Raw genomic sequence first — 26,133 nt, forward strand, 5'->3', positions numbered from 1 at the left:
TGATGGAGTGCTGTGGACCAGTCACACTGAGTGTTCCCCGAGGGCTCTTCCCTTCCATCATTGGAGGGGGTGTGTGGGAGGGGGGAGGTAGCTGGTGCTGTTTCCATTTAATAGATGATAATTAGGTGACGTGTCCAGTTTACTAGGAAGTTCAGAATAACTGATAAGTGTCTAGCTAATAGCTAAAGAAAGGCTTTGTGTACTAGACTGTGTAAATATGGTCATGTTGAGAACTAAATACACTTTTAGGTCCTTTGCTCTCTGTGATGGCCCTGAGCCTACTGCTTTGGGAGTGCGTCCGTCGTCCTCGTGGAAGTCTGATGTTGACTTTTCACTGAGGTGTTAAAAGATACACCCAAGGAGTGACTCCTTCAGATTGCATGCTCGTTAGTCTCTTCCTAAGATGTCCCCCTTCCTTATGGCAGCACCTACTGTGCTTTCTTCTCTGCTTGTGTGACTCATGTTGAGGAATTTGGGGATTGAAAATAGCCAAGCTTACTTGCCTCCAAACTGGAAAGCACTGGGGCAAGTCTGTAAGGTTGGAATGTTTGCCGTGGGTATTAACATGCAGCATATGAAGTAAGTGACACTGAAGAAAGAGGTTTCACCTAAAATCTACACTGTTCTAGAATCTCGACTGCGTTTAGTAACTTAGGAGGAAGAAATGCCAGTGGGGTAAAAGTCAGATGTTGCTGGAAGACGCCGTTAACAAAAGTATGTTCAGAGATAATTGCATACTTAATGTCTTGCCTGTCGAGACTTGCTTCCGAGTAACCCGTCTGAACAGTGAAAGATGCCGGGCGGTGGTGGCGCACGCCTTTAATCCCAGCACTTGGGAGGCAGAGACAGGCAGATTTCTGAGTTCGAGGCCAGCCTGGTCTACAGAGTGAGTTCCAGGACAGCCAGGGATACACAGAGAAACCCTGTCTCAAAAAACAAAGAAACAAAAACAAACAAACAAACAAACAAAAAAACCCAGAACAGTGAAAGATGCACTGACCTTCCTCCACACTCCAAAACTTGAGAAGACAGTTGGGCCTGAGAGTGCATGTCTGTGATACCAGCCTTTGGGAGGCTGAAGCAGGAGGCTTGCTAATTCAAGGCTAGCCTGGGCTACAAAGCAAGTTCTGACCTCAAACATAAGCAGACAATAAACAAACAAATAAGCAAGCTTGCTAAAAATATGAATATGAATTCTTTTCAAAGGACAACTGTACTCCTAGCACTAATATAATTTTAATTAGTAATAGCTAATTAGAAATACTATATATTAGTGCCATTAAAGTCTTAGGGGACGTCTTCCTGTCCCAGACCTTCAGGACCTGTTTGGAAATTCTTCCACATTTTTACTTAGTTCATCTTCATTTTTCCTTCAGGATCTATCCTAAGCTTCCTGTGTGTGTTAACCTTATTCTGTTTCTGTTCACCACAGAAATAATTGTCATTGCAGACAATAGAGACCACTGTTAGAGCCCTCTGCTTTATGTGCCTGGATTGTGTAAGGTAATCAGATTGGATTAGTCCGGAGAGCTTTCGAACAAGGTGTTTCACCCTTCTTATGTTCCTTGGGTCCCTCTACTTACATTGTGTCCCATCAGTATTGTGAGACCTGTATCCCATTCCGTCAGTTCCCCATCGTTAAAGCTTCCCACTTAATGAAGAGTACGGACTGTGTCATTACTGTGCCATCTTACCGTTCCTGTTCTCAGTCTGAATTCACTGTGAGTCCACCCATGACCCAAACTTTGATCTTCTTAGATTCAATTCACCGCTAACTTGTAGAGCTATAACCCTCTTTTGTAGGCACTGACATGGTCATTTTACAAGGTTATACCCTATCAAGTGTTATCCAGAATTTTCTCTGAATAATTTATACATTCATTGAAAGATACCAAGGAATCCACGTGGGAAAGGTACATAGGCTGGGGAAGATTTAGCAGTGCATAATAAAGAATGGAACTGGCAGGGGGCTAGAGAGATGGCTCAGTGGTTAAGAGCACTGACCGCTCTTCCAGAGGTCCTGAGTTCAATTCCCAGCAACCACATGGTGGCTCACAACCATCTGTAATGGGATCTGATGCTCTCTTCAGATATACATAAATATACATACTCATATAAATAAAATAAATAATTCTTTTTTAAAAAATCTGGAAGTGGAAGATGTTACTAGATTCCATTAACTCACAATGATAAGAACAGTGTCCCTTACACATTAATAAAGAGAGATCGGTGAAACAGAATAGAAAAAGAAAAACATACCCATGTAAGAATATATCAAAAGACAGCATTGTGGTTTGGTTTGGTTTGGTTTGGTTTGGTTTGGTTTGGTTTGGTTTGGTTTGGCTTGGCTTGGCTTGGCTTGGCTTGGCTTGGCTTGGCTTGGCTTGGCTTGGCTTGGCTTGGCTTGGTTTGGTTTGGTTTTGTGTGTGTGTGTGTGTGTGTGTGTGTGTGTGTGTGTGTGTGTGTGTGTTTAAGAGAGGGTTTAACTATGTAGCTCTGGCTATCCTAGAACACACTCTGTAGACTAAGCTCAATTTGTCACCTGCCTCTGCTTCCCAAGGTGCCAGGTTTAAAGACCTGTGCCACCACACCCTTCTTGAAGGTATCATTTTGAATTGATAAATACCCTGGGTGAACTTGAAGCGTGCTGGCCTCCTTGTGGGCACCATTGCTCACACAGCCTACAGCCACTCTGGATTGGTCATGGCGAAACAATTAGTTATTCTTGAAAAAAAAAAAAATCAGTACATTCCAAGCTCATGTAATAAATTTAATTTATGAATGTGATAGCAAACATTAGGAAGCATGTGACTGGCTGGGTCTTTAAGTTGGAAACCTTAGCATAAAACCCCAGGAGAGAAGGTGTGAGTTGATCACGGTGGGGAGGTAAACTAGGAACAGATCTTACCGTACACAAAGATTCCTGTCTTTACTTCATATAAAGAGTGTCTTAGATGCTCAGAATGTGAAGAACAAACGGAGAAGATATTGGCTAGGAAAATGAAGACGTGTAAAGAGATTCCTAAAGCCAATAAAATTGTGAGAGAATTCTACCCTGCCGATTGAAGTTTACTGAAACAATTACTTCCCTGCAGTGTTTAGAGAAGGATAAAATAGTACCAGTCGTAGTCACAATAGTAAAAACGGTCATCGGTCATCGTTGTCACCATCAGCTAGCCTTCTATTCGATTTGGAGGATGGAAATTGTTAACATATTTAAGAGCCACAAGAGTTACAGATATACCCAGAAATGGATAGAGAGAGCTATCTATGTAGCTTACAGTCACACACACACAGACAGGAGACTACAGTGTCTGTAGTCACAATCTGTGCTGCACAGTGGCCAGGATTTGTGCTGCAGGTCACGAAGCCACGTAAGCACAGCACCAGGCGGATCCCATGAAGGCTAAGCAGAGGAAGAGTTGTGCATCTCTGATGTTAAAGGTTTTTATAACACAGCCGATTGATTTAATAATTAGGGGAAGTGCCATCTTGGCATCTAAGAGCTACCCAACTCATGCTTATTACTTTTGTTGAAACATGCGATAGAGCTTTCTTATCATAGAATATCGTTGTTTAGAGGACTTGCTAGAGTTTCCCTGAGATCTGGTGACAGATCACACTGACTATATGAAGTACTTGTCGCAGAGTCATGAGATTTCAGGGGCAGAGAATGTCATTTAAATCCCAGAAGAATGAAATTCTGTTTGTATTTCCTTCCTGTGTGCGGCACTTGCACGTGGTGGTGCACGAATGTACACAGTAGGTCCTCTGTGTCATTCTGACCTCAAAGCTGGGCTGGCAGCCAGCAGGCTTATAACATAAGTTGTGTTCTTCTACAGAGATGCCATGCGTGATGCCCAGGCAGCAGGTAAAAAGATGGGCCTTGGGGAGAATATGAAGAGTTTCCGTACGGGTTACTCTACTTGCCTTCTCAGTTTGTCTCATCTTGGTGACACATTATCCAGCATGTGCTGGATTCTTCACTTTTAATTTGCTAGCAAGGGTGGGAGTGGTCTTCAGTTATGAGGGGAAGGGTGTGGCACAAAGGAAAAGATAGTTGAGGTGCTGGGTCTCAGAAGATAGAAAAAAGCACAGACGAAAGCACATCCAGTGTTCAGAGAACTCATGGCAACCTGAGCCTCGCCATTGGCTCTCTCTCTGTGCACACTTGTGACTTAGGATTACGCTCCCGATGGTCTGTGATGTATCAGTGCTCAGGGACTTTTGCTGTTTAGATCTGGGGGATGAGCCTAGTGGATGGGGATGCTAGCAGAGCAGAAGACCACAGTGAGACTACTCATTCCCCCTGGATTTCGTTTCTTTTTGTTGTTTGTTTATTAGGTTGGTTGGTTGGTTGTTGTTTTCAAGACATGGTTTCTCTGTATAGCCCTGGTTATCCTGGAACTTGCTTTTGTAGACCAGGCTGGCCTCAAACTCACAGAGATCCATCTGCCTCTGCCTCCTGAATGCTGGTTTGAAGGTGTGAGCCAGCACTGCCCAGTACCCTCTCCCTGGATCTCTTCCTCTCGCTTCCGAGCCTCACCTGTGCATTGAAGGCTTGACGTTGTCTCAGAGGGCATTGCTGTTGTATTGGGAAAGTATTCTCCATGTTTATCGATAATCATAATCAGAAATAAAATGGCGACAGTTGCTCCCTTTCTCACACTAGAGGCCTGTAGTCTTCTGAGCTGCTTTGTTACTCAGCACTTCCAGAACAACCATGCTGCAGGACTTCACTCTCCTGAGTCTGATTTTCCTCTTGAATCTTGTTGGGTTTGTCACTAACCATGATGGTCTCTGTTGGTTTAAGAAAAGCTTTTCACGCCTAAACTCCTCAGAGTCTTTTCCCCATGAGGACTAATGGGCAAGTTTGTGCCACTTACTGGGTTTCTTCTCTTGGTTGTCTTATTTATTTACCTAGGATTTATGTTTCATTTTCGGAACTCAAAGTATCGATTTTGTTACCTAGTCTGCATTTTCCTTCCCTGCTCCTGTTCCTTTGGACTTAATTGCTTTTCCCATGCTCCCTCCCCGCCACCCCACCTTCCCAAATTTTGGTTATGGATTGATGTTCCAGGTCCTAGAACAGCTTTCTGTTCAGACTTATCAGCTTATTTATTGCCTGTGCTTCTTGGAGACCAGAGTGTCTGCCCTTCCAGTCCTCGCCTCATGAGCTGTGGGGTGAAATTTTACCCCGCTTCCAGGCTAACCTGTGGGTCCTAGCAGAACCCACTGGTCTCCAGGCTTAGAGTCACAGAATTATCATTTCTCTCACCCAAGTTCTCGTCTGCTGGTCCACTGAGCCTCGGCTCAGTCATACCTGTGTGAGCATTCTGCTGCTTCCCAGAAGGGTCTTGAGAAGCTCTGCCACCTCAGCCTGCTGGCTCCTTTTGTTTGTCCTTCTGGTCTGTTTGTCCTTCTGGTCTGTTACCAGACTCTTCTTCATCTCACTAGACCCCTTTCCAGGCGCTCACTGTCTACTTTGCCCTCGACAAGCTCACTGCGTCCTCCTCCTTAATGTGTTCTCTCTCCACATCCTCACAATGCCCTTCTGGGTTTGCCCAAAGGCCTGTTCTGATCCTGTGAGTAGATCCTGGTGTCTTCCCTGCCATCGTGGGGCAACACCTACAGAGATGACCTTTTGGATCTCACGGAGAACGGATGTGAACTCGGCATGTGGGTTAGACATATAGCTACGTTGCGCCCATAGCCAGTGCCGTAATAGCACAATAGATTGGGATTTGTTTCGGTTTTGTTTCCTTGTGGCGGGTGTGGAGATAATCGACACTGTTGAGTCAGCTCTTCAGCAGCCTCCAGTAAGAGCCTTCAGGATGCTGTTCTCACCCTGTGAGATTCATCTTCGTCCAAAACTGTGCTTCCAAATTACACCTATCTTGAAATTACTAGTTGTTGCCGAGCCTTTCGTAACTCCCACGTCAAAATATTCTTTATATTCTCATAGGCAATGTGAAGGTAAGTGACCTTATCACTAACACACACACACACACGCACGCACGCACGCACGCACGCACGCACGCACGCACACACGCACGCACACACGCACACACGCGCACACGCACCTTCCTTACTGAACTGTAAATTCTATGCTTATAGTGTTGCCCTGTGCAGAATGCCTCTGCTTAAGACAACACTGGGTTTCCATGTTGAATGAATGATAGGGAATGAATGAATGAATATCCTTGAGACGTCATTTGTAATTAGACCTTTGAGAAGAGATGAGCTGCTCTGGGTAAGAATATAAAGGTGTTGGGTTTTAGCAGAGAATTTAACTTTTAGGAATAGAATATCTGTATTGCTGAAGAAGAACAGTTTCTGACCACACGCAGGTTTCCTAGACGGCTAGCGGGTGTGTTTTTATACGGTTAAAGCATTCTGTTACTTATTCAGAGAATGAGACAGAAACTGTTCTTTCTCTCAGTGCTTAGATGAATATGAGGATGATGAAGCGGGACAGAAAGAACGGAAGCGGGAGGATGCCATCACACAGCAGAACACCATCCAGAACGAAGCTGCGAGCCTCCCAGATCCAGGCACGTCCTACTTGCCCCAGGTGAGCATTGAAAACCACCAGGATTCCCAGGCTATTTAAACTGCTCCTGATGCTCTTTCCAGTCTCATTTGGGGAGCATTAGGCCAACTCAGTCATTTCCTGTGGGTTTAACCACTGATCGCCTGCTATCCAAATTCTTATTGACTTGATAATCATTGTTTGGTTCTTCTTCCCTGTGGAAAGACTACTGGCTGGCTGGCTGGCTGGCTGGCTGGCTGGCTGGCTGGCTGGCTGGCTGGGTTTAGATAACATCAGTTATAAAAATAACCAAGAAAAATGGTAACTTTCTTGTTACTAAAATGTAAAACTAAATGGTTGAGCTGAGTGTCCTGTTCTGTCCTAGGCTGACTTTTGGATCAAAACTGCATAGAGAGTAAAAAGGTGACCTGGTTTCTCCAGCCAGCTGCTGAGACATGATACAGTATTATTCTATACACAGTGCAGTGCCGTGTTGAGAGCTCCTCAATTGCAATACTTTGGGAGGCTGGAGAGATAGCTCAGTGGTCAGGAGCACTGGCGCTACTTTTAGAGGACCTAGGTTCAATTCTCAGCAACCACGTGGTAGCTCCCTACTGTCTGTAACTCCAGTTCTAGGGGATCTGACACCCTCACACAGACATACATGCAGGCAAAACGCAAATGCATGTAAAATGAAAATGTCATAAAGTATAAATGCTTTCTAAGAAGTACTTCTGAAGGTAAAACCTAATTCAGTTTTACTTTAATTGGTCACTTTAACTTATGAAACAAATCACTTCATAGGATATTTTTACATGCTTCTGAGGAGAGAATCCACTGTCTTGATGTGTCTCCTGTCTCTGGAACCAGTTATGTTAAGTGTGTTTTGAAATATTGGTATAATTTGCCCCAGTCTTGATATTTTTATGATGTTTTAAGTCTGCCTGACTACCCTTCCACTTCCCCACTTTGCCTACCTTGCCCCGTCCTCTCTTTCCTTCCTCTCTCCCCAGCCCTTCTATTTCTCTCTCCACACTAATGTGTTCCTACACAGGCCAGAAGATCTATAACTCACCTCAGATACCATTCCTCAGATTATGTCCACATCTGTTTGAGACAGGTCTTTTCAGGGTCCTGGTATTTACCAAGTAAACTAGGCTGGTTGGTGTCAGCCTCGGTGATCTGCCTGTTTCTGCCTCCCTAAAACTGGGATTATAAGCATGCACCACCATGCCCAGGTTTTTCATTTTTGAGAACAAAGTCTTGCTATGTGGCCTAGGCTGGCCTTGAACTTGCCACGTACCCCCAGGTTGGCCTCCAAGTCGTGATCCTCCTGTCTCTGCTTTTCCAGTGCTGTCATCACAGACTGTATCCCAAGATCATCATGTCCTTTCAGAGTTCCAGTCTCTTCCCCTCTTTTCTCCTCCCCTCCTCTCTCCTCCCCTCCCATCCATTCCCATGTAGCAACAGAACCTCCATTCTTTCTTCCTCTGACAGCTGAGTGTTCGGTCTGCAGGTGTGCAGCGCCATTGCCCAGCTTTTGCTATGCTAGTAAATGAACCTAGGCCTTTAGGCTTGGTAGGCAAGCAGTTCACCAATTGAGCCACATCTCCAGCCCCTCGGCTTGATTTTCTACATTAATTTTATTAGTACGTGACTTTATAAGGCATTTTCAGAGGACTGCACACAGTCTTAACTGATGAAAAGATTAAATATATACTGTCTTAAGAGTTTTTATTGCTGTGAAGAGACACCATGGCCCTGGCAACTCTTATAAAGGCCACCATTTAATTGGGGCTGGTTTACAGCTTCAGAGGTTTAGTCCATTATCATCTTGGCAGAAACCACGGTGGAATGCAAGCAGGCATGGTGCTGAAGAAGGAGCTGAGAGTTCTGCATCTTGATCCTAAGGCCGCAGAAGGAGGCTGTGCCAGACTGGATGTAACTTGAGCATAGGAGACTCAACACAGTCCCCCAACAGTGACACACTTCCTTCAGCAAGGCCACACCTACTTCAATAAGGTCACACCTCCTAATAGTGCCACAACCTATAAGCCAAAGATTCACAAATGGTTGCCATACCTTTTCAGACCACCACGCCTGCCTATTTGCTATTTTGCACCATTATGAAGACATTTGACGGAGGGAGACAGACTATTTTGAGGCGATTAGGAAACAGATGTGAACGTCTCTCTTCCCAAAGCCTCAAGTTACTGACACAGAGATTCAGAGAGTGATGGGGGTTCACCTTTCCCCCCTCAGTCCTCTAACTCGCTGTTACTGTGAGTGATGACCATCATGGCTCTCTGGAAAACAGAGCCCTGTTGTAATACTAACAGCACTGTTGCTCATAACTGCCTGTGGCTGATCATCACCAAAAGTACCTCTGAACTTTGTTTGTTTAATAAAATTGAAATTAAACCTGATCCTTGTTCAATGACTTCCCACACGAAGTTTGGGAAGGTTTAACTCACTGTGGTGTGATGGAGAAAAGACACCATTTTAATGGAAAGTCTAGGCCTGTTTCGGTCCTTGCGCTTCTACCCTGGACAATTTAAGAAGGAAGGCATACTGACATAACCTCAGACAGTGTCTCTAGACAGAGGCTGATTTCTTTCTGTAGGAAAATGCTGTGTCTGCTGCAGTCTAGTTATTTCCAGTGAATACACGCTAACATGGACTTCTAGCTGAGTTGGCCCTCAGAGAGCTTGCTGCCCTGACACATCTGTCTTCATTTAACTACTCTGAGCTCTTCCCAGGCATGCTCTTTGTTTCTTCCATTTCTGTCCGTCTGTTTGTTTTGTTAGTAATTGGGATTAAAGGTTGGTCGCTTGCTGGTGACCTTGGCTTCAAATGTATTTTGCCAGGCTGTTTGCTGAGCATGAGAGAGAAGCTAAGTCCTCTCCACGGGCCTCACTAATCACCTCATCAGAGGTGCCAGTGGGAACTGGAAATGCTGTCCCCATAGCTGACATCTCTCTGAGCTACAGTCTCAATGTGCTGTCCCTATTACTCCTAAAGGATAGTTATTTACAGCTCCAACATCTAGAGAAGGAACATGGGCGAGGAAGGAGCGGGAAGGGAACGGACTCTTAGCATCACTGGTTGTTTTATGTTAATAGGCAGGGAGAAAGGCTACATTTTAGCATTGCCTACAGATCTGAGCCACTCAGGGAAGTAGGTCTTTTGAAACAAAGATTGCAAATGTAGCCTGGGTTTGGCTTGGCAGTGTGCTTTGTGAGTGGTTAGAATATTTTATTTCTGGTTTAAATTTTTTTTTTTAATATAATTCATTTGATGGCAATAGAAAACGAAGATTCAAACACTTTTTTATTTTTAGATAATGGCTTCATACAGCTTTTAGACGTCATGCTTGCTTTTTAAAGTAAACATGTTCTGATTAAATTAAATTTAGAAAATGATAGAACATTGAAAAGGTGCAAGATGTGGTTGGTAAATTCCTTTATAGTCTGCTGAGTAAGAACTCTTAGATCTTACTCTTTTAATTTTTGAAGGTATATGATCACGTGGCCCAAAATTTAAAAGGCATAACAAGGTGTGGTTTAAAATTTGTTGACTGCCAAGCTGCCTTCTTAGAAGCAATTAGTTTTTCTTTTCTACATATAGCTTCAAAACTAACCTACAATGAAAGCTGTCTCTGTCTGTCTGTTCATCCATCCATCTATCCATCCATCCATCCATCCATCCATCCACTGGCCTCCTTTTGGATATGACATGTTCTTCAAAACCAGGCATGCATACTAGAGGCTTGGTCCCACAGCAGTGCTTAGTTGTGACTCTGACGTCATCAAAGGATTGTTCTGTTGGTGGATACATGATTTGATGGCATTAGTGAGATATAGTTTCTAATCCAAAAGGAGCCATGTCTTCAACTACTATGAAGTAAGTAGCTATGCCCTTTTCCCATGAAGCTCTGCTTCACCACAGGCTGATAACAGTGGAGCCCACTCACCAGGGACCCAAACTTCCGACTATGAGTTTAAGTCAACTGCCTCTGGGGTTGTCAGATATTTGTCACATTAATGAAAGGCCACTTAACACCATTGTCCCTGAAATATTTCTTCTGGGCTGCTTGTATGACACCTTTTCAACTGATACTGTAGACAGACTTCAGCAATTGTCCACAAGGGGCATCTGTATTATTTTTCACAGATGCAGAATATTCTGTTTTTAATTACCCTGAGGTTGGTTATCTTTTTTATTTTTCTGTTAAAAACATGCAGTATTGGAAAACCACTTGAAACCTTGAACATATTACTTTGCACATGTGTGATAAAATTGTAGGTAGCACTGGAATTGCTCGGTTTGTGTTTGAATTTTTCTTTTCTTTTCCTTTCTTTTCTCCCCTTTCTCTCCCTCCCTTTTCCCCTCCTTCCCTCTCTCCCTCCCTCCCTTCCTTTCTTTCTTTCTTTCCTTTTTTTTTTTTTTTTTTTTGACAGGCTTTCTCTGTGTAGCTCTGGCAGGTCTAGAATTCAGAGATCCACTTGCCTCTGCCTCCTAAGTGCTGGGATTAGGGGTGTGGGCCAGCACCACCCAGCTTGTGTTTGGAGTTTTCATATTTCTGAAATAACCTTTGTAGATGTTGTAGTGTGAACTTTGTTTTGGATAACTCAAAAATTTCAAGTGTGGTTGCACGTGTTGGTAATCTTAGCGTAATAGAGATTCAGGGCTGGTCTCCATACAGACTGTTAGAAGCCAGCCTAGGAAATTGGACCCTCCCTTAAACAAACAAGCAGTACAAACAATACAACAAACCTTTTTTTAGTAGCAGAGAATTTTCTTTCTAAACATTTAATTAACACAAATTACCCATTTGTGCTGATCATCAGTGTTTAAAATCGTTTTTTCTCAAGTAACAGTAATGACAACTGTATGTTTTAAACCGTTTGTTTTGAATTTCTTCCTTTGAAAAGATCCAGAGAAAAGCTTTTGGGTTGAAAATGCACACAGCATTTCCAAGATTAAAGTGCCCTGCTGCATACTACATAAGTCACGTGCAGGATTTACCTGTGTGTCCTCAGTGTCGTCTCCTGAATGGACATTAGTAATTTTTTATTCCCCAACAGTCTCAGCCCACTGAAAAGTCAACGAACACACCGAAAACATTCTTCTTCTAAAACTATCTCTTGAATACTTCGCTGTTTTCTAAGAACAAGTTTCTCTGAAAGACCACTTTGCTCACATTCAGACCTCATTAAAGTTATTCTAGTGGCCCCAGTCTGGTGTCCCAAGGTAGAGCAGAGGAATCTAATTCAAAATGACATGCTGCTGTCATTGCCTGTGTCTCTCCCTCAGCCTGAAAGTGCTGTGTAGCCTTTCCCAACCTTTCCCATTCCTAACCCATTTGAAGATTTTAAAACCTGCAAATGAATTGATGACATGGCCCACATTTTGGGTTGTCGTGTTCCCCCCCCCCCCCAAAGATGGAGAGAGTCTCTCCACTAAAACTGCTGGTAGCAAGTAGAGTTGAACTTGATCCTGGTTTCGGAAGTCCCAAGGACTATGTAACGAGATCCTTTGAAAACCCCAGGTCTTTTACACAACAGACTTCAAGTCTACTTTTCCTGACGTACTCTTCCTTGCAAGGGTATAGTGGTCCAGTGTATGCTGCTTGCGGGGACAGGGGGTGGGGGAAATACCTGTGCAGAGCTGCGAAGATGTTGGCAAAGCACAAACTGTTTCGTGTAAGTTTAAATAAAAGTCTTGCTTTGTGGAAACGTGGACCAGTCAAGAAGGAAATCTCATGAGCACAGTCCTCACAAGCAGAGGTGACTGAGGTCCTGTGGTGTGTAAACAGATAGGAATAAATGTGAAGATCAGAGAAGTACAAGCCCAGGAAGGTTAATTCACATAAAGAGTGCACGTGTCAAGTTTAGCAGTGGCCACTGGTAGTTATTAACTGAGGTCCCTCATTGTAAAGTTAGTGTGTGCCTCTGCTTGGGAATCTTTTATAGTCATGACAATGACATGTCTAGCTAGGAATTTTAAGGAAGGAGTTGATATTTATGTAAAATTCCAATCTTCTGTGGAGGAACCATGAACATCTCTGTGCCCCCCCCCAAAAAAAAAAGAATCGTGTTGTGCTTACACGGGTAACTAGAGTTTGCAAATCTGTTCTTTCCTCTCTTTTTCCCCTCAGGAGATTAGCATGCTTTTATAAACAGTCTGTTTTACTTAATTACTGCATAAAAGCAAAGACTGGCCTTCATTTTAGATGATGCCTTTTAATAACAGAGGGAAAAGGAATGTCTTAAACATTTGTTGGCCAAGGTTTTGCTGTTCTCTCTGCATAAACACCAGCTGACACCAAGGCAAGGAAAGTTGACTTCATATTAGCCACCACAGGGGACATCTGCACAAGTAGCTTTGAGTTCTCTTCCTGGGGTCAGGCCCACCTAGACACCAAGATCATGCCACCTGGTTATTTTTACCTCTAGTAACTTCCTAAGGGCTCAGGATTTTATTGTTTTAGTTGGTTTTACTTTTCTTTCCTGTAACATCAGATTGTTAGGAAAATGATTTCTCTAGATTCGGGGAGCAGGGGCAAGCTTCCAGAAGCTCGTATTTTACTTAAGAAACAAGGACTCCTCCTACTCCTATGCCATCAAGAAGAAAGATAAACTGGAGCGTGTGGCCACGTCTAACCGCTGATTTCCCAGTGGCTGCCTAATAAACTGTGTGCCCTTTGGACAGTTCCACTAAAATAACAGAGAGAGAGAGAGAGAGAGAGAGAGAGAGAGAGAGAGAGAGAGAGAGAGAGAGAGGAAGGAGGAGGAAGAGGAAGAGGAGGAGGAGGAGGGGAAGGAGGGAGAGAGGGAGGCTTTATTGGGAATAGTTAATGCATATGGGAGAAGTTGATAAAGATTTTATATCCCGCCAACTTTATTTACACTGCAAGCCTGCTGTGCCTGTTGCTCTGCCCACTTCTGTCATGTAATCCCACAATACAATGGGCATTGCTGCTGCTTCCTGTTGGGGCCCTTCAAGAAACCTGAGCCTAGAGTGTCGGCTGCCCAGTGGCATGTCTGGTTGGAAGGTTAGAAGGTGGCTTGGTTCTTCCTTCTGACGGCGGGCTGGACTGTTGTCCAGGTTGCTATGCCGGGTCATTAGCCGTAGTCAGTCTTCAGTGTTTGCTGTAGAACTGGCCGTCTTATAAAGTGAGCTTATTCTTTCTTTTAACCAGACCTGAGATTCTTGAATTATGTAATCTCCTTTAGACTTAACACTCTTATCAGTTTTAAAGGACCCATCACTTAAGTTTGATGTATTTGCAGCCCAGACTTCTCACAGTTGTTCCTACTCATTTGCACAGTAATTGTCCATCCTAATAGTTACTATTAACATTCAGATAATCTATCTGTCTCCTCTTTTTTTATTTTTGTAGCTTAGGGTCATTGCAGTATGTACTTTTTTATGTCTTATTTTTAGCTATAGTCTTTAAAAATTGTTAATTTTTGTGTGTATGTTGTGCATTATAGATTTTTTTAAATTTTTATTTATGTATGTGTATGTGTGCATTTAAGTGCCAACAGAGGCCAGAAAAGGACATCCACTCCCCAGGAACTGGGATTATACAGATGGTTGTGAGCTGCCATTTGGGTGCTGGGATTTGGATTCTGGCCCTGCAGGAGCACCCAGTGCTCTGAACTGAGCCACCTCTCCAGTCCCATTATTAGTTTGTTTTCATTTTTTTGAAGCAGGGTCTCTCCATGTGTTCCTGCCTGGTTTCAAACTCACAGACATCCTCCTGACCCAGCCTTCTGATGCTGGGATTACAGGTGTGCTCGACCAGGCCAATCCATTTTTTGAGGGGGATGGGCTGATTTTTTTGTTTTGTTTTTTGTTTTTGTTTTTGTTTTTTGTTTTTTTTTTTTTTTGTTTTTGTTGTTGTTGTTCTTCTGTTCTGTTTTGTTTTCATGAGAACATAATAAAAGACAGGGAGATAGTGTTAAGCCTGTAACGATTGTCAGGTTGGAGAAGTACCTAAGAAGCTGACTGGGTGCTTGCCTAGCATTCTCTAGACCCTGGGATCGATCCCCTGCAGGAATCAGAGTGTGTATGGTGGTGCAAGTAAATAATCCCGACACTCAGAGGTAGACACAGAAAGACCAGTTGAGAGTGCAAGGCATCTGGTCCCTAGCTAATTCCAAGCCAGCCTTGTAGATAGATGTAAAGCCCTAACTAGGAAGGAAGGAAGGAAGGAAGGAAGGAAGGAAGGAAGGAAGGGAGGGAGGGAGGGAGGGAGGGAGGGAGGGAGGGAGGGAGGGAGGGAAAGTAAGTAATGTTGTGGTTATTTTGAGTGCTTTTCTAAGCTTTTAAAATATTTCTGGCTGGAGGGATGGATGACTTAGCCATTAAGGGCTAAGCTCACAATCAAAAATATTTTAACATTAAATGTTAAAACACGGTTGGTTTGGGCTAAAAAGCCAGGTAGAAGTTCTTCTCGTTTGCTCGGCAGTGTGCCCTGATAAGTGCCGGTGCGGTTGCTCGGTTGCTGTCTGTAGCTCTCCCGGGCAGGAACTGTTCTGCCTCCCTGCAGGCTGTAGTTGTGTGCTGACACACATGCACAGCTGATTTCTCATATTTTGCTTTACAGGACCCATCGAGAACAGTTCCAGGCAGATACAAAAGGTAAGAATCTTTGTGTTGTAACCTTCAGGCTCAAGGATATAGTGCCTGTCCCAAGCGGACTTAACTAGAGCTGCTTCAAGTAATTTGTGAAAAACAAACAAACAAAAAAAACACCTCAGAACCTTAATACTGCATTCTTAAAAAAGAAATTTCTGGGGCTGGAGAGATGACTCAGCAGTTAGCAGCACTGGCTGCTTTTCCAGAGGTCCTGAGTTCAATTCCCACCAACCACATGGCAGCTCACAACGGTCTCTGACTGTAGTTCCCCATTTGACTGTACTCCCGTGGGATCGGCTGGTGTGCATACATGGAGACAGAACATCTATATGTATAAAATACATACTTAAATAAATCTTTTAAAAAAAACTTTAAAAAATAAAAAAGAGGCGAGGCGGTAGTGGCACACGCCTTTAATCCCAGCACTTGGGAAGCAGAGGCAGGCAGATTTCTGAGTTCGAGGCCAGCCTGGTCTACAGAGTGAGTTCCAGGACAGCCAGGGCTACACAGAGAAACTCTGTCTCGAAAAACCAAAAATTAATTAATTAATTAATTAAAAGAAGAAATTTAAAAAAAAAAAAAGAAAAAGAAAAAAGAAAGAAAAAGAAATTCCCTTGTAGACAGAGTTGCAGCACCTGGTAGCCCCAGCTTGTTTCTGACCTATTGCGGACGTGTAGTTACACACTGACCATAAAGGGTGATGAAATGTAATCACAAAATGCCACAAACTAGTTGGCTTGAATAAGTTTATTTCCTCAAGCTTGTAGAGTCCTGAAGGTGATGACTAGAACCAGCCTCTCCAGCCTCTCCGAGGCAGGGGTGGGGATAGAGTTGGTGGCTGTAGCCTAGCGATGATACACGTGCTGGGGACAGGAGTTGTCTCTGAGACCTGGTTTGCAGATGCTCATCTTGCTGTGTTCTTTGTCAGAGTTGGAGTCAGATTCTCTGTCCATCTTACAAGAGCACTGCCTACGTTGTTACCTCGGGGTTGTCTACCGCCATGACCCCACGTGAACCTAACGAGTAGTTGTAAGACATTTACTAGTAGGGGTTCTGAGCTTTAACACCAAGCAAACACAAGTAACAACATGTAATTGTGTTTTTATTTTTGTTGGGATCTGTGATAAGGGGGAGGATGGGAGGGCCCGTGTGGAAGGAGTTGAACAAGTACACCTAAGCATTTTGACTCACATAAAGCACTCTGTTTGCTGGAGCGTGTATGTTCGTGTCTGTCTTTGTGTATGTATGATGAAACACACTTCTTTAATATAGGACTGACTAGCGTCTATGTACCATGAGTAAATTAACCCAAACAGAATAAATTTTCTTTGGCCAGACCATGGCCAAATTAGCTTTGACTTGACTTTTTGGTTTTTTGTTTTTGTTTTTGTTTTTTGTTTTTGTTTTTCCAGACAAGGTTTCTTTTTGTAGCCCAGGCTGTCCTGGAACTGTAGACCAGGCTATAGATCAGGCTTGCCTTGAACTCACAGAGATCTGCCTACCTCTGCCTCCCACCTTCTGGGATTAAAGTTGTATGCCAACATAGCCCTGTGACATATTTTCAAATTTAAAAAAAAAAAAGCCATCATTTTTGTTATTGTCTGGAAAACAAAGATAAAACTTGATAATCTATCAAGTTATGTTTTATAAAATTAATTCTAGTCAAAATTTAAATTTTAAAAGCAGCACTTTGACATTTATATTTTTGAATCAAATTAAATGAGGGAATACTTAGATTTGTATGTTTAGTTTTGTAATACATTTTCACCCGTGGGTGGGGGGGCGCTAGAGAGATGGCCCAGCAGTTTAGAGTGAAGATTGCTTTTATAGAGGGTTAGAGTTTGATTCCTAGCACCACTCGGGCAGCTCACAACTGCTGGTCACCCTCTTCTGACTTCTGTGGGCACTGCACACACACAACATACATACATACATACAACAGTAACAAAAATTAACAGTCTTCCACAAAGCTGATACAAGGTTGCCATTTTGTTTAAATTTGGAAGAGGTTGTTTCCCATCCTGTGTGTTTTTTATTTTTTAAGGTCTGAAAACCATTGTTTTCTTTGTGACTTGTTCACCTACTTACACATTATTTTTGTAGCCTAAAGCAGGAGGCTTGTTACTTTTCAGCTTTCAAAGATTTAGCCCTGTTTATTATCGCTAAGCATACTTTTACATAGCTAAAGCACCCAAGAGAGCAAAGGAAATGGCTAGTTTGAGGCTAGCCTGAGCTAATAGTGAGACCAGCCTGAGCTAATATTGAGACCCTGCTTAAATGAGTAAATATTGAAATTTACATTTGTAATAGTTCTTTTATTGAGTTGTAATGACTCTATTTTAATGTAGTCTAAGAAACTCAGTACAGAGCCCAGACTCATATCTGAAATTAATCCATTCTTTATCTCCCGGGTTATCTTACACAATCTGTCAACAGTTCATTACTCTCCCTAATCTGTCAGCAAGTTGTAGCAGTGATCAGACAACGAGTGTTTCTTGACGAGGGTGACTTTTGACAAATGGGGATGACAGAAATGAGCAATGGCCTAAGAGATAAAACATTGGTATCACACGTTAGACACGGTTTTTTATAAACTAAATGACTTGTACAGACAGGCAGATGGCAATAACTCAGAAAAGTCTCTCCGGGTTTCAAGTCTCTGGCCCGTGTGCACTTGTCTCACTAATTACACTGTTTTCTCTTACAAAATGTCAAGAATGCAGGGTTTTAGCTCCGTGAAGCACCAGGCTGACCATGCAGCGCTTCTAAAGTGCAGGGGACCCTTGTTCCTCTAGAAAGTCCCCCACGTACCATTTTTTATTTTTTAATTTCAACCATTAGGAGATGACACCCTGACATTTTTGTTATTCAGTTGAGGAAAAATGGATCCATTTGGGGGTTTCTTTTCCCAGTATGTAATTCTGTCAGTGGAGTATTTACTTGGTGAAGTTTCCTATACATTGGTTAAACTTTGGAGAAAGAGAATCTAAGTCCGGAAGGACTTGTCAAGGGTGGGAGAGTTGGCTATCCTTCCACCGTTCCAAGGGTTAAAGTCAGGCACATGCAGCCTCACAGTATGCAGAATGATTTTCCTTCCACCTTTCCATGGATGCTGAGATGAGACTCTGTGCGCAGGCATGTAGAGTAAGAGGACTTGCCCTCTGAGCCATCCTATAGGCCCTGTTTTCTGCCTTTTAAAAGCAATGCATATTTCTTAATGAAAACATGGTAAGTAGAGAAAATCGGTATTATTGAAACACACTCCTGTCATCTAAACCAAACACTATTGCTATTATTTTTTTAAATGACTCTTCATCTCGTTCAGACAGCAGTAGCTGTGCACTTTAGTTACACATCCTCTCAGCTCCTCGGTGTAACATGGTGTCTGCAACCTAACTTTCAGTCTGATAAACTATGGCTGTTCTCAGCTGCGTCATCTCTGTCTCTTCAACATACACAGCACAGGAATACACAGAAAACCCCACTGCCTCCGGTTCGGGAAGCCACGGTTGCTTTTTAACCTGAGGAAAGTGTGACCACGATTCTGTTTCTTAAAGGCCAGCATTCTCTTTAGAGTCAGCCCCTCTGGTGAGAGTTAAGGCCACTGCTTTGGAGAGGCAGTTTGTCTTATTGATGCATTAGGGGACAAACTTACCCTTCCTCAGAGTTCATATTCTATGTGCATATAAAGTGACACCCACTCTCCATTACGTAGGAACATACAGAGCACAGTCAGGTGTATGCTGTCTGTCAACTCAGTGTGAACAGAAGCCTGCTTTCCCTGTGGGCGGCGTAACTTTCACTCCTCCCCCACCCTCCTCCTCCTCTCCCTCCTCCTCACACTCCACGGTGAATCATGAGCTACATGTAATTCTTGTGATGCCAGCTTCCGTAAACATCCATCACCGTTCTATAATAAAATGCCGTGTTGATGTACTTCTTGAATCTTTAACATGTTTAATGCTGTGGTAATGTTTCTCTTCAGTTCTTTTGCCCACACTTAATGTGTCACTGAAAGTAGTTTTTTGAGATTATGTGTCCTGAGCGACTTTTTCTCTGTACTCCTCCTGTTTGTGCTCAGTGGTTTTATATCATGCCCTGGTTTCCGCAGGCATACACTGCAGTCCAGGAGGCTTGCTTGCCTCTGGTGCGTGCCTTAATAAATGAAATCTACGCCTTTGTGTGTGTGGGAAGACTTTTCTTATGTAAGATGAATGTATTTGATTTGAGATACTCTGAACAAACCCTTTTTTAGATTTTTTAGATTTTAGATTTAAACTTTTATTTTCTGTATGCCTGTGTGTGGGCGCCAGCAAAGGGCAGGAGAGGGCAGGCAGCCCCAGAGAACCGAACTTAAATGATTGTGAGCTGCCATGTGGATGCTGGGAACCAAATCTGGGTCCTCTACAAGAGCAGCAAGTGCTCTTAACCACTGAGCCGTTTGCCCAGCCCCTGAACAAATACTCTTAAATGTATACATTTCAGAAGAGATGCAGGAATAAATGGATATTAGTGACGTCCTGTTAGCTCACCTCGTCCTCTCTGCACCAGCAGTCAACAAGTATGCATGGGATAGAAGAAGCTGGACAGGGACGAGCTAAGAAAACCTTTGAATGAAAAAACTGATATGGTAAGACAATCAGTCCTTTGAGATGGGGCCGTGGTCCTTTAGAGAAAAGCCATCCCTTTTTAAGATCTTCCCTGTGGGAGCTGGAGAGATGGCTCAGTGGTTAAGAGCACTGACTGCTCTTCCAGAGGACCTGGGCTCAATTCCTAGCACCCAACTGTCTGTAACTGCAGTTCCAGGGGATCCAACACCCTCACATAGACATAGAAGCAGGTAAAAGCACCAGCACACATAAAATACAAATAAATTGTAAAAAAAAAAAAAAAAAAAAAAAAAAAAAATCTTCCCTGTGAGTATGTGTCCCAGTTTTAATAAAAAGCCTGGTGCTGGTTTTGAATTTTAGTTGTGTGTACTTGTATCTAAACGAAGGGGAAGAGTCCATACAGCAGTGGGACACAGCAGGGTCGTGAAAGGCCAGGAGTGTGGAGTCCAGTCCCGTACTTACCGGTTACTTAGGAAGGTCATGATCTGTCTAACACCTCTGAATGTTTGATACCCATTGTTTCCTAGGATTTTACCCATGAGTCTTGTATTTCATCTCATTGCTGAGCTTTAAAATGTCTGTATTAGTGGGAAATTCCTCTGACTGTAATCTCTTAATGCCACCAATCTCATTCTCATGATAGCTTTAGAATAACAGTGTTATTTTCCCAAACATGGCAGCGCCCTCTAGTCTTTCCACAGATGTGAAAATTCTCAGAAGGGGAGAAACTTCCAGTAAAGGGTGGTATTTATCTACAATAATATTGCTTCTTATTTTCCCTTTACTGAACATCAGACTTAATATCTCTGTGGCTGAGGGCAGACAGTTTTCTCGTTGGATCTTAGGTTTGTGTTAGCATTCCTAACTAGAACATCACAGACCTTTTGGAGTTCATGAAATATATTTTTTTTTATTCTGAATATTTTCCATTGTGCATATCCGGCCTACAGAATAGGTTGAAAACAACCCGGTCTTAGGATAAAGAGCTAAATCTGGCAACAAAATCAAGTAACATGGCCCTGCATGATTATGGAGTCCTCTCTTTCTGATCTAGTATGTATGGGGGCCAAAGGGCTGATTTAATTTTCAGCACTCTTTGCTTCACACATGCATCAGGTTTTATTTATGTATTGACATCCCTAACATTCAAGGGTCTTACAGCTAATAAGTGGTTTTGTTGTTTTTAATTGATGTTTATTTGTTCATATTTATAGTCGTGTAATAATTCACTGCATGTGTATGGTGTAATGATCAAACTAGAGCCATCAGGAGATGCATCCCTTATGTTTGTCATCTGTCTACTTAGGAATCTCAGTACTCATACTGAAGTATACCATAAACTATTGTGCACTAAACTCCCATACTATGATCAGGAACACCATAGCAAATACTTCTGTGTGGCTGTATTTTCATATACATTATGTATACATTATGTAGCCTTCGTACCCCTTCCCCTTCCTAGATGCTAGCGATCACTATTCTCCTATGATCACTGAGATCAACCTTGGTACCCAGCTTACTGTGCCTTTTGCCTAGTGTATCTTTCATTTCTCCACAAAGGACACAGGTTTGTTCTTCTTACACTGAGTAGTATACTTTTTAAAAAATATATTATTTATTTAATGTATGTGAGTACACTGTAGCTGTCTTCAGACACATGAGAAGAGGGCATCAGATCCCATTACAGATGGTGGTGAGCCCCACCATGGGGCTACTGGGAATTGAACTCAGGACCTTTGGAAGAGCAGTCAGTGCTCTTAACCACTAAGCCACCTCTCCAGCCCCGAGTAGCATACTCTTATGTGCCTATGCTGCGTTGTCTTTTTTCTTTTTTTATCGAGCAAAGTTCTCAGATAGTTTCATGCATATTCATATATATGCAAATATATAGTGCATTTTGTTTGCTCCTTTGTTCCTACCACCCTTTTTCTCCCATCCTCATCCTTTTCCATGCTCATGCCTTCTTCTGTCTGGTGGCTCTTTCACTGATCGAATGATGTCATTTCTCCGTGTCTGCTTGTTTCTTATTTCTGTTGGGTTTCCCACTGATGCCATGGATATGTCTTTCCTTAACTCGGTTATTTACTACTTATATTCTATTGTATCTCACTTGGTTTCCTCAGAATTGTTCTTTTGAATTTCCTTAAAAGAACTTAAGAACTTAATAGGTTTCTTTCATGTTGGGATTTTTCTTCTGGAACAGTGGTTCTCAACCTTCCTAATGCTGCAATCTTTGATACAGTTCCACATGTTGTGGTGACCATCCCAACCCCCAACATACACACACACCATAAAATTATTCCATTGCCACTCCAGAACTGTAATTTTGCTACTGTTATAAATCATAATGTAAATATCTGATGTGCAGGATATCTGAAATGTGAGACCTCTGAAAGGGTCATGACCCACAGGTTGAGAGCTGCTGCTCTAGGGTTATTCAGTTGTTCTATCAGATATATGGTCTCTTGTAACCATAAGCTTTTCAACCCAACCTCTTTGTTCTCCAAAATAACAACTCTGAGACTGAATTAGTTCATTAGTTAAAGCCTAGGCCCTAAGCTTGGGCTTGTTCCCCGGCTAGCTCATAACTGATTTAATCCATTTATTCTATTCTATGAGTTCCACGTGGCTGTTTTTCTCTTCTCAGTTTCAAGTGACAGTCTCCATCAGCATTTGGGGTGAATTTCTTTCCACGCCCCACTCTATCCCAGAATCCTCTCTCCCTGCTGGAACTCCCACCTCCTTCTTCTTCTTTAAGCTAATAGGCCCATAGCTTTTTATTGACAGGTGATGCTTCCACACAGTGCATAAGAGATTCTCTCTACAATGTCTTAACGTTTCCATGCCTCCCATGTCCCTGTGTTGCCTGTACAGCTGCTGTGCTGTCTCCTTTCAGTTTGATGTAGTAGGTTTTCCTGAGGAAGATGTTTTCCTTTATATGAATTTAGGGGTCATTTTAGATAGATGCCATGGCTTTGTTATCAGTGTAGCCTCCATGATTTTTTTTTTCCTGTTATAGTCATCATTGGCCTGGGCTGTCTGAACTGTAGGTATTTGTGGAGGCAGTAGTGGTAGACATGGACACCAGGAGTGTGAGATCACAGGCCCTGCTGAAAGGCATTACAATACATAGCAATAGACTAAACCTCAACTGGTCCCAGGCTAAGCGACCACAGGGTCTGTGGCTATGCAATAGCAGGGGTCAGCGTTGATGTCTGTGACTCATATCCCCACTGGAGAACATGGGATATCCCTGGTCAGGGCAGCCACCAGGAGCCACATGGATGTCACGGTAATAGTAGAAGATCACGGAGTTACTTCAGGCTTGGGGCAGGTGTCACATTGACAGTGTACTCTATTACACAACCTAATGCCATCCCAGGTCTCCATCTTGTCCCTCACTGAGTTCCTGCCCTGTCCTTCTGCTCTCCTGGAGGTTTTGTGATTTCCCTGTGAGACAGACAGTGTTAGCCACCTTTGTTCAATGGTCTTCCTCCCCTTTCCAACACATTCTTCGAAGCTTGTTCTTTGAGTGACTGAAACCACTAAGAGACATCCATATTTTCAAGTTTTGTTTAAGTTATCATTTCTACTTGAAGGACACTGCTTTTTTGTATTGTGGTGAGTTTGTTGATACAGCCCTGCCTTGGCTTTCTTCCTTTCTCAGCATTCTTTGTTTTTCCTTCTCTGTATTTAACATATTGACGAGTAACCTACTCTCTTAGAATTTACTTTCTCTTTTATCTCTTGTGCTAGGAAAAAAGTAACCAGCAACTGTTAGATGCCAGGTACCCCAGAAGCACGCTAAGCCCAGCACGTTCAGGTTCAGAAGTGTGTAAACAGTAGCCGTTGGTAGTAAACATGCATGTTTCCTCTTGCTGAAGTGAGACTGGGAGCCAGGGCCTCGGGCTACAACTGCTTTATTATTCATTTTTCATCTCATTATCTCACCTGGCTACACAACCCTTACCAAGATGAACTGAAGTCTGTTCTTTGTAGCACCACCACCATATCCCCCTTGGATAATTACAGCAGCCTAACCTAACTTCGGGCCACTGTGCTATCTTTGCTGATCTATACTGTTCTGTAAAAGGAATTCTATCCCCTCTCCTGCTTTAATGACTTTCCATTACCCTTACTTGTTTTAGACGCCAGACATCCAACTTTGGGCTATTCAAGGGTCAGGCAAAGGCTCTACCTGCCGAACTGTATTCCTGGCTCCTGTTAGCTTTAGTTGGGTTTGCTTGTGGGTTGTTTGTTTGTTTGTTTGTTTTGTTTTGTTGTTTTTGTTTTTCACCTCTCTGTAGCCCTGGCTGTCCTGAGGGTTTCTCTCTGTATCCCTGGCTGTCCTGAGGGTTTCTCTCTGTAGCCCTGGCTGTCCTGGACTTTGCTCTGTTGACCAGGCTGGCCTCTAATTCACAGAGATCTACCTATCTCTCCTTCTGTGTGCTAGGGTTAAAGGTTTGTGCCACCAGTTGCCGATCTTCCGGTTAGCTTTCTACGAGTCTAAGTCTGTGCTTTGCCAAGTGAAGGTTTGAGTATAAGATTATCTGTCAGGGTGTAGGTGTTCATTATCACAATCTTCCCATTTACTTTCAATAAATTTGTTTGCTTGTTTGTTTACAGCTTTGAGATGTTTCGCTGTGCTGGCTAGGCTGGCTTCAAACTCCAGGGCCTAAGTAGGTCCTCGTTCTCAGCCTCCTCGAGGAGCAGGGATTACAAGCTCTCGTCCCCATCTTGGTTATATTTACCTTTTTGTCTGTGGGTGGAAGAGGGGAGCAGACACAGCCCTGTGCGTGCTTATCAACATATTCCTTCTTGAATGCCTTGTGCAGTGGTCACTTGACACTGAAGGTGTCCAGAAAGCAATATTCTTTGTCCACTTTGTCCCTGCCACACAGCATTGAAATTAAGACTGTTTAATGAGTTTATAAATGATCTAGTTTAACTAACAATCACAAAATAGATAGAGCCCAAAGTTAGGAACTTTACGGGGGGAACATGACCAAATTCATAAGTGCAAAAATGACTACGTGGTTGTTCATCGGGTAACATACGCAAAGTCAAATCCGATCTCATAAACTAAACATGACTTTGAGATTTTAAGTAAGCTTCTTAGACATCTTCCAGATCTTACATCTCTGTGATAGCCATTAAAAGCAAATATACAAATAGATCATTCTCTGAATTTCTGTAGCATGAGGTATTAAAATAGATCTTCAGAAAGAATAAAGCATATGCAATGTTCTTAAAGATTTTTAAAATTTTAATAGTCATTTCCAGTAAGAACAAATATCGTAGCACAAATAAATGAAACAATTTTGGAGTTTTTCGGTCCTTTGTGTATTATATTTTGGCAACATAGTTAATACTTTCTACTTTATATAACGACCATAAATCCCACAAAAATAGTGGGTAAACAAACACACATTCCAAGATAGGTTTGCCTTTAAAACACTGGAGCCTTTTGAATCTGGATTAGTTTGAATTCTTCTATAAAATAGCTTTCAGGTTCCCTGCTTGCTTTTCTATCTTCTTATCTTATCTTCTGTTTACATTTATGTTTTAGCCTTATTGGGCGGCCCTGCTGCTCAGCTGCTCTCTGCACTCTGATTCCTGTATGCGTATCTTAGTCTTCTGAGTGGAAGTTTAAACACCGTAGCATTGTGCTGCCCAGAGCATGGCCCTTGGACAGCTTGTTGCAATCCATGACAACCTAAGTGAAGAATTCTAGAGAGAGCCTTTAGCATCCCCAAGCTGCCTGTTCTGTGGTCATGTTAGCTTCTAAGTTCATGGCTGCAGGCAGCTCTGTGCATGGGGTAGAGACTGGTCAAATCTTCGTAGTCTATAGATGGGACTGTGGGAAGCTCCGTGTTAGTCAGCACAGGGAGGCTGTTAAAGCATATGGTATGATTGTGTCAGCCATTCGGGACTCAAAGAATGTACGTGTTCATTATCTTAAGTGCCTCCTCTTTACAATGCTTCTCAACTCTTGGGGAATTTATATTTATCTTGAATTCTAATTTACTAACAACAAGGCAGGTTTTACTGGATGTTTTAAGATAAGGACACACTTTTTTCTTATTCTGACACCAGTAGGAAATTGAATGGTGACAGTTAAAGTCATTCCAAAGACATTCAAGACGTGTCTGCACCAGTCTCGTTGAGAAGCGCTATTCCTCAGTGTAGCTGAGATCAGAATTTAGCCAAGATGACAAAGCAGAGCTGAGTTGATAGCACATCATTCTCCAAGAAGCATTGGCTAATTGGGACAGTATGAGGATTAAAATGTATGTGGTATCTGCATGCATGACATAAATATATTCCAAACAAACTGATTAT

The 26,133-nt window shown here is 42.7% G+C and overlaps 1 protein-coding gene across 2 annotated transcripts in view; it reads left to right on the plus strand.

Moving 5' to 3' along the window:
- Positions 1 to 26,133, plus strand: part of Pawr (pro-apoptotic WT1 regulator) — an 83,400-nt gene that overhangs the window by 48,515 nt on the left and 8,752 nt on the right. For both annotated transcript variants that reach the window (XM_076920165.1, XM_076920166.1), the window contains exons 3-4: positions 6,443 to 6,574; positions 15,150 to 15,184. In XM_076920165.1, the coding sequence (XP_076776280.1) occupies positions 6,443 to 6,574; positions 15,150 to 15,184 (167 nt within the window). The remainder of the gene's footprint in view (positions 1 to 6,442; positions 6,575 to 15,149; positions 15,185 to 26,133) is intronic.

Source organism: Arvicanthis niloticus, chromosome 22, assembly GCF_011762505.2.
Source record: "Arvicanthis niloticus isolate mArvNil1 chromosome 22, mArvNil1.pat.X, whole genome shotgun sequence".
In the NCBI taxonomy this organism is placed as follows: domain Eukaryota; kingdom Metazoa; phylum Chordata; class Mammalia; order Rodentia; family Muridae; genus Arvicanthis; species Arvicanthis niloticus.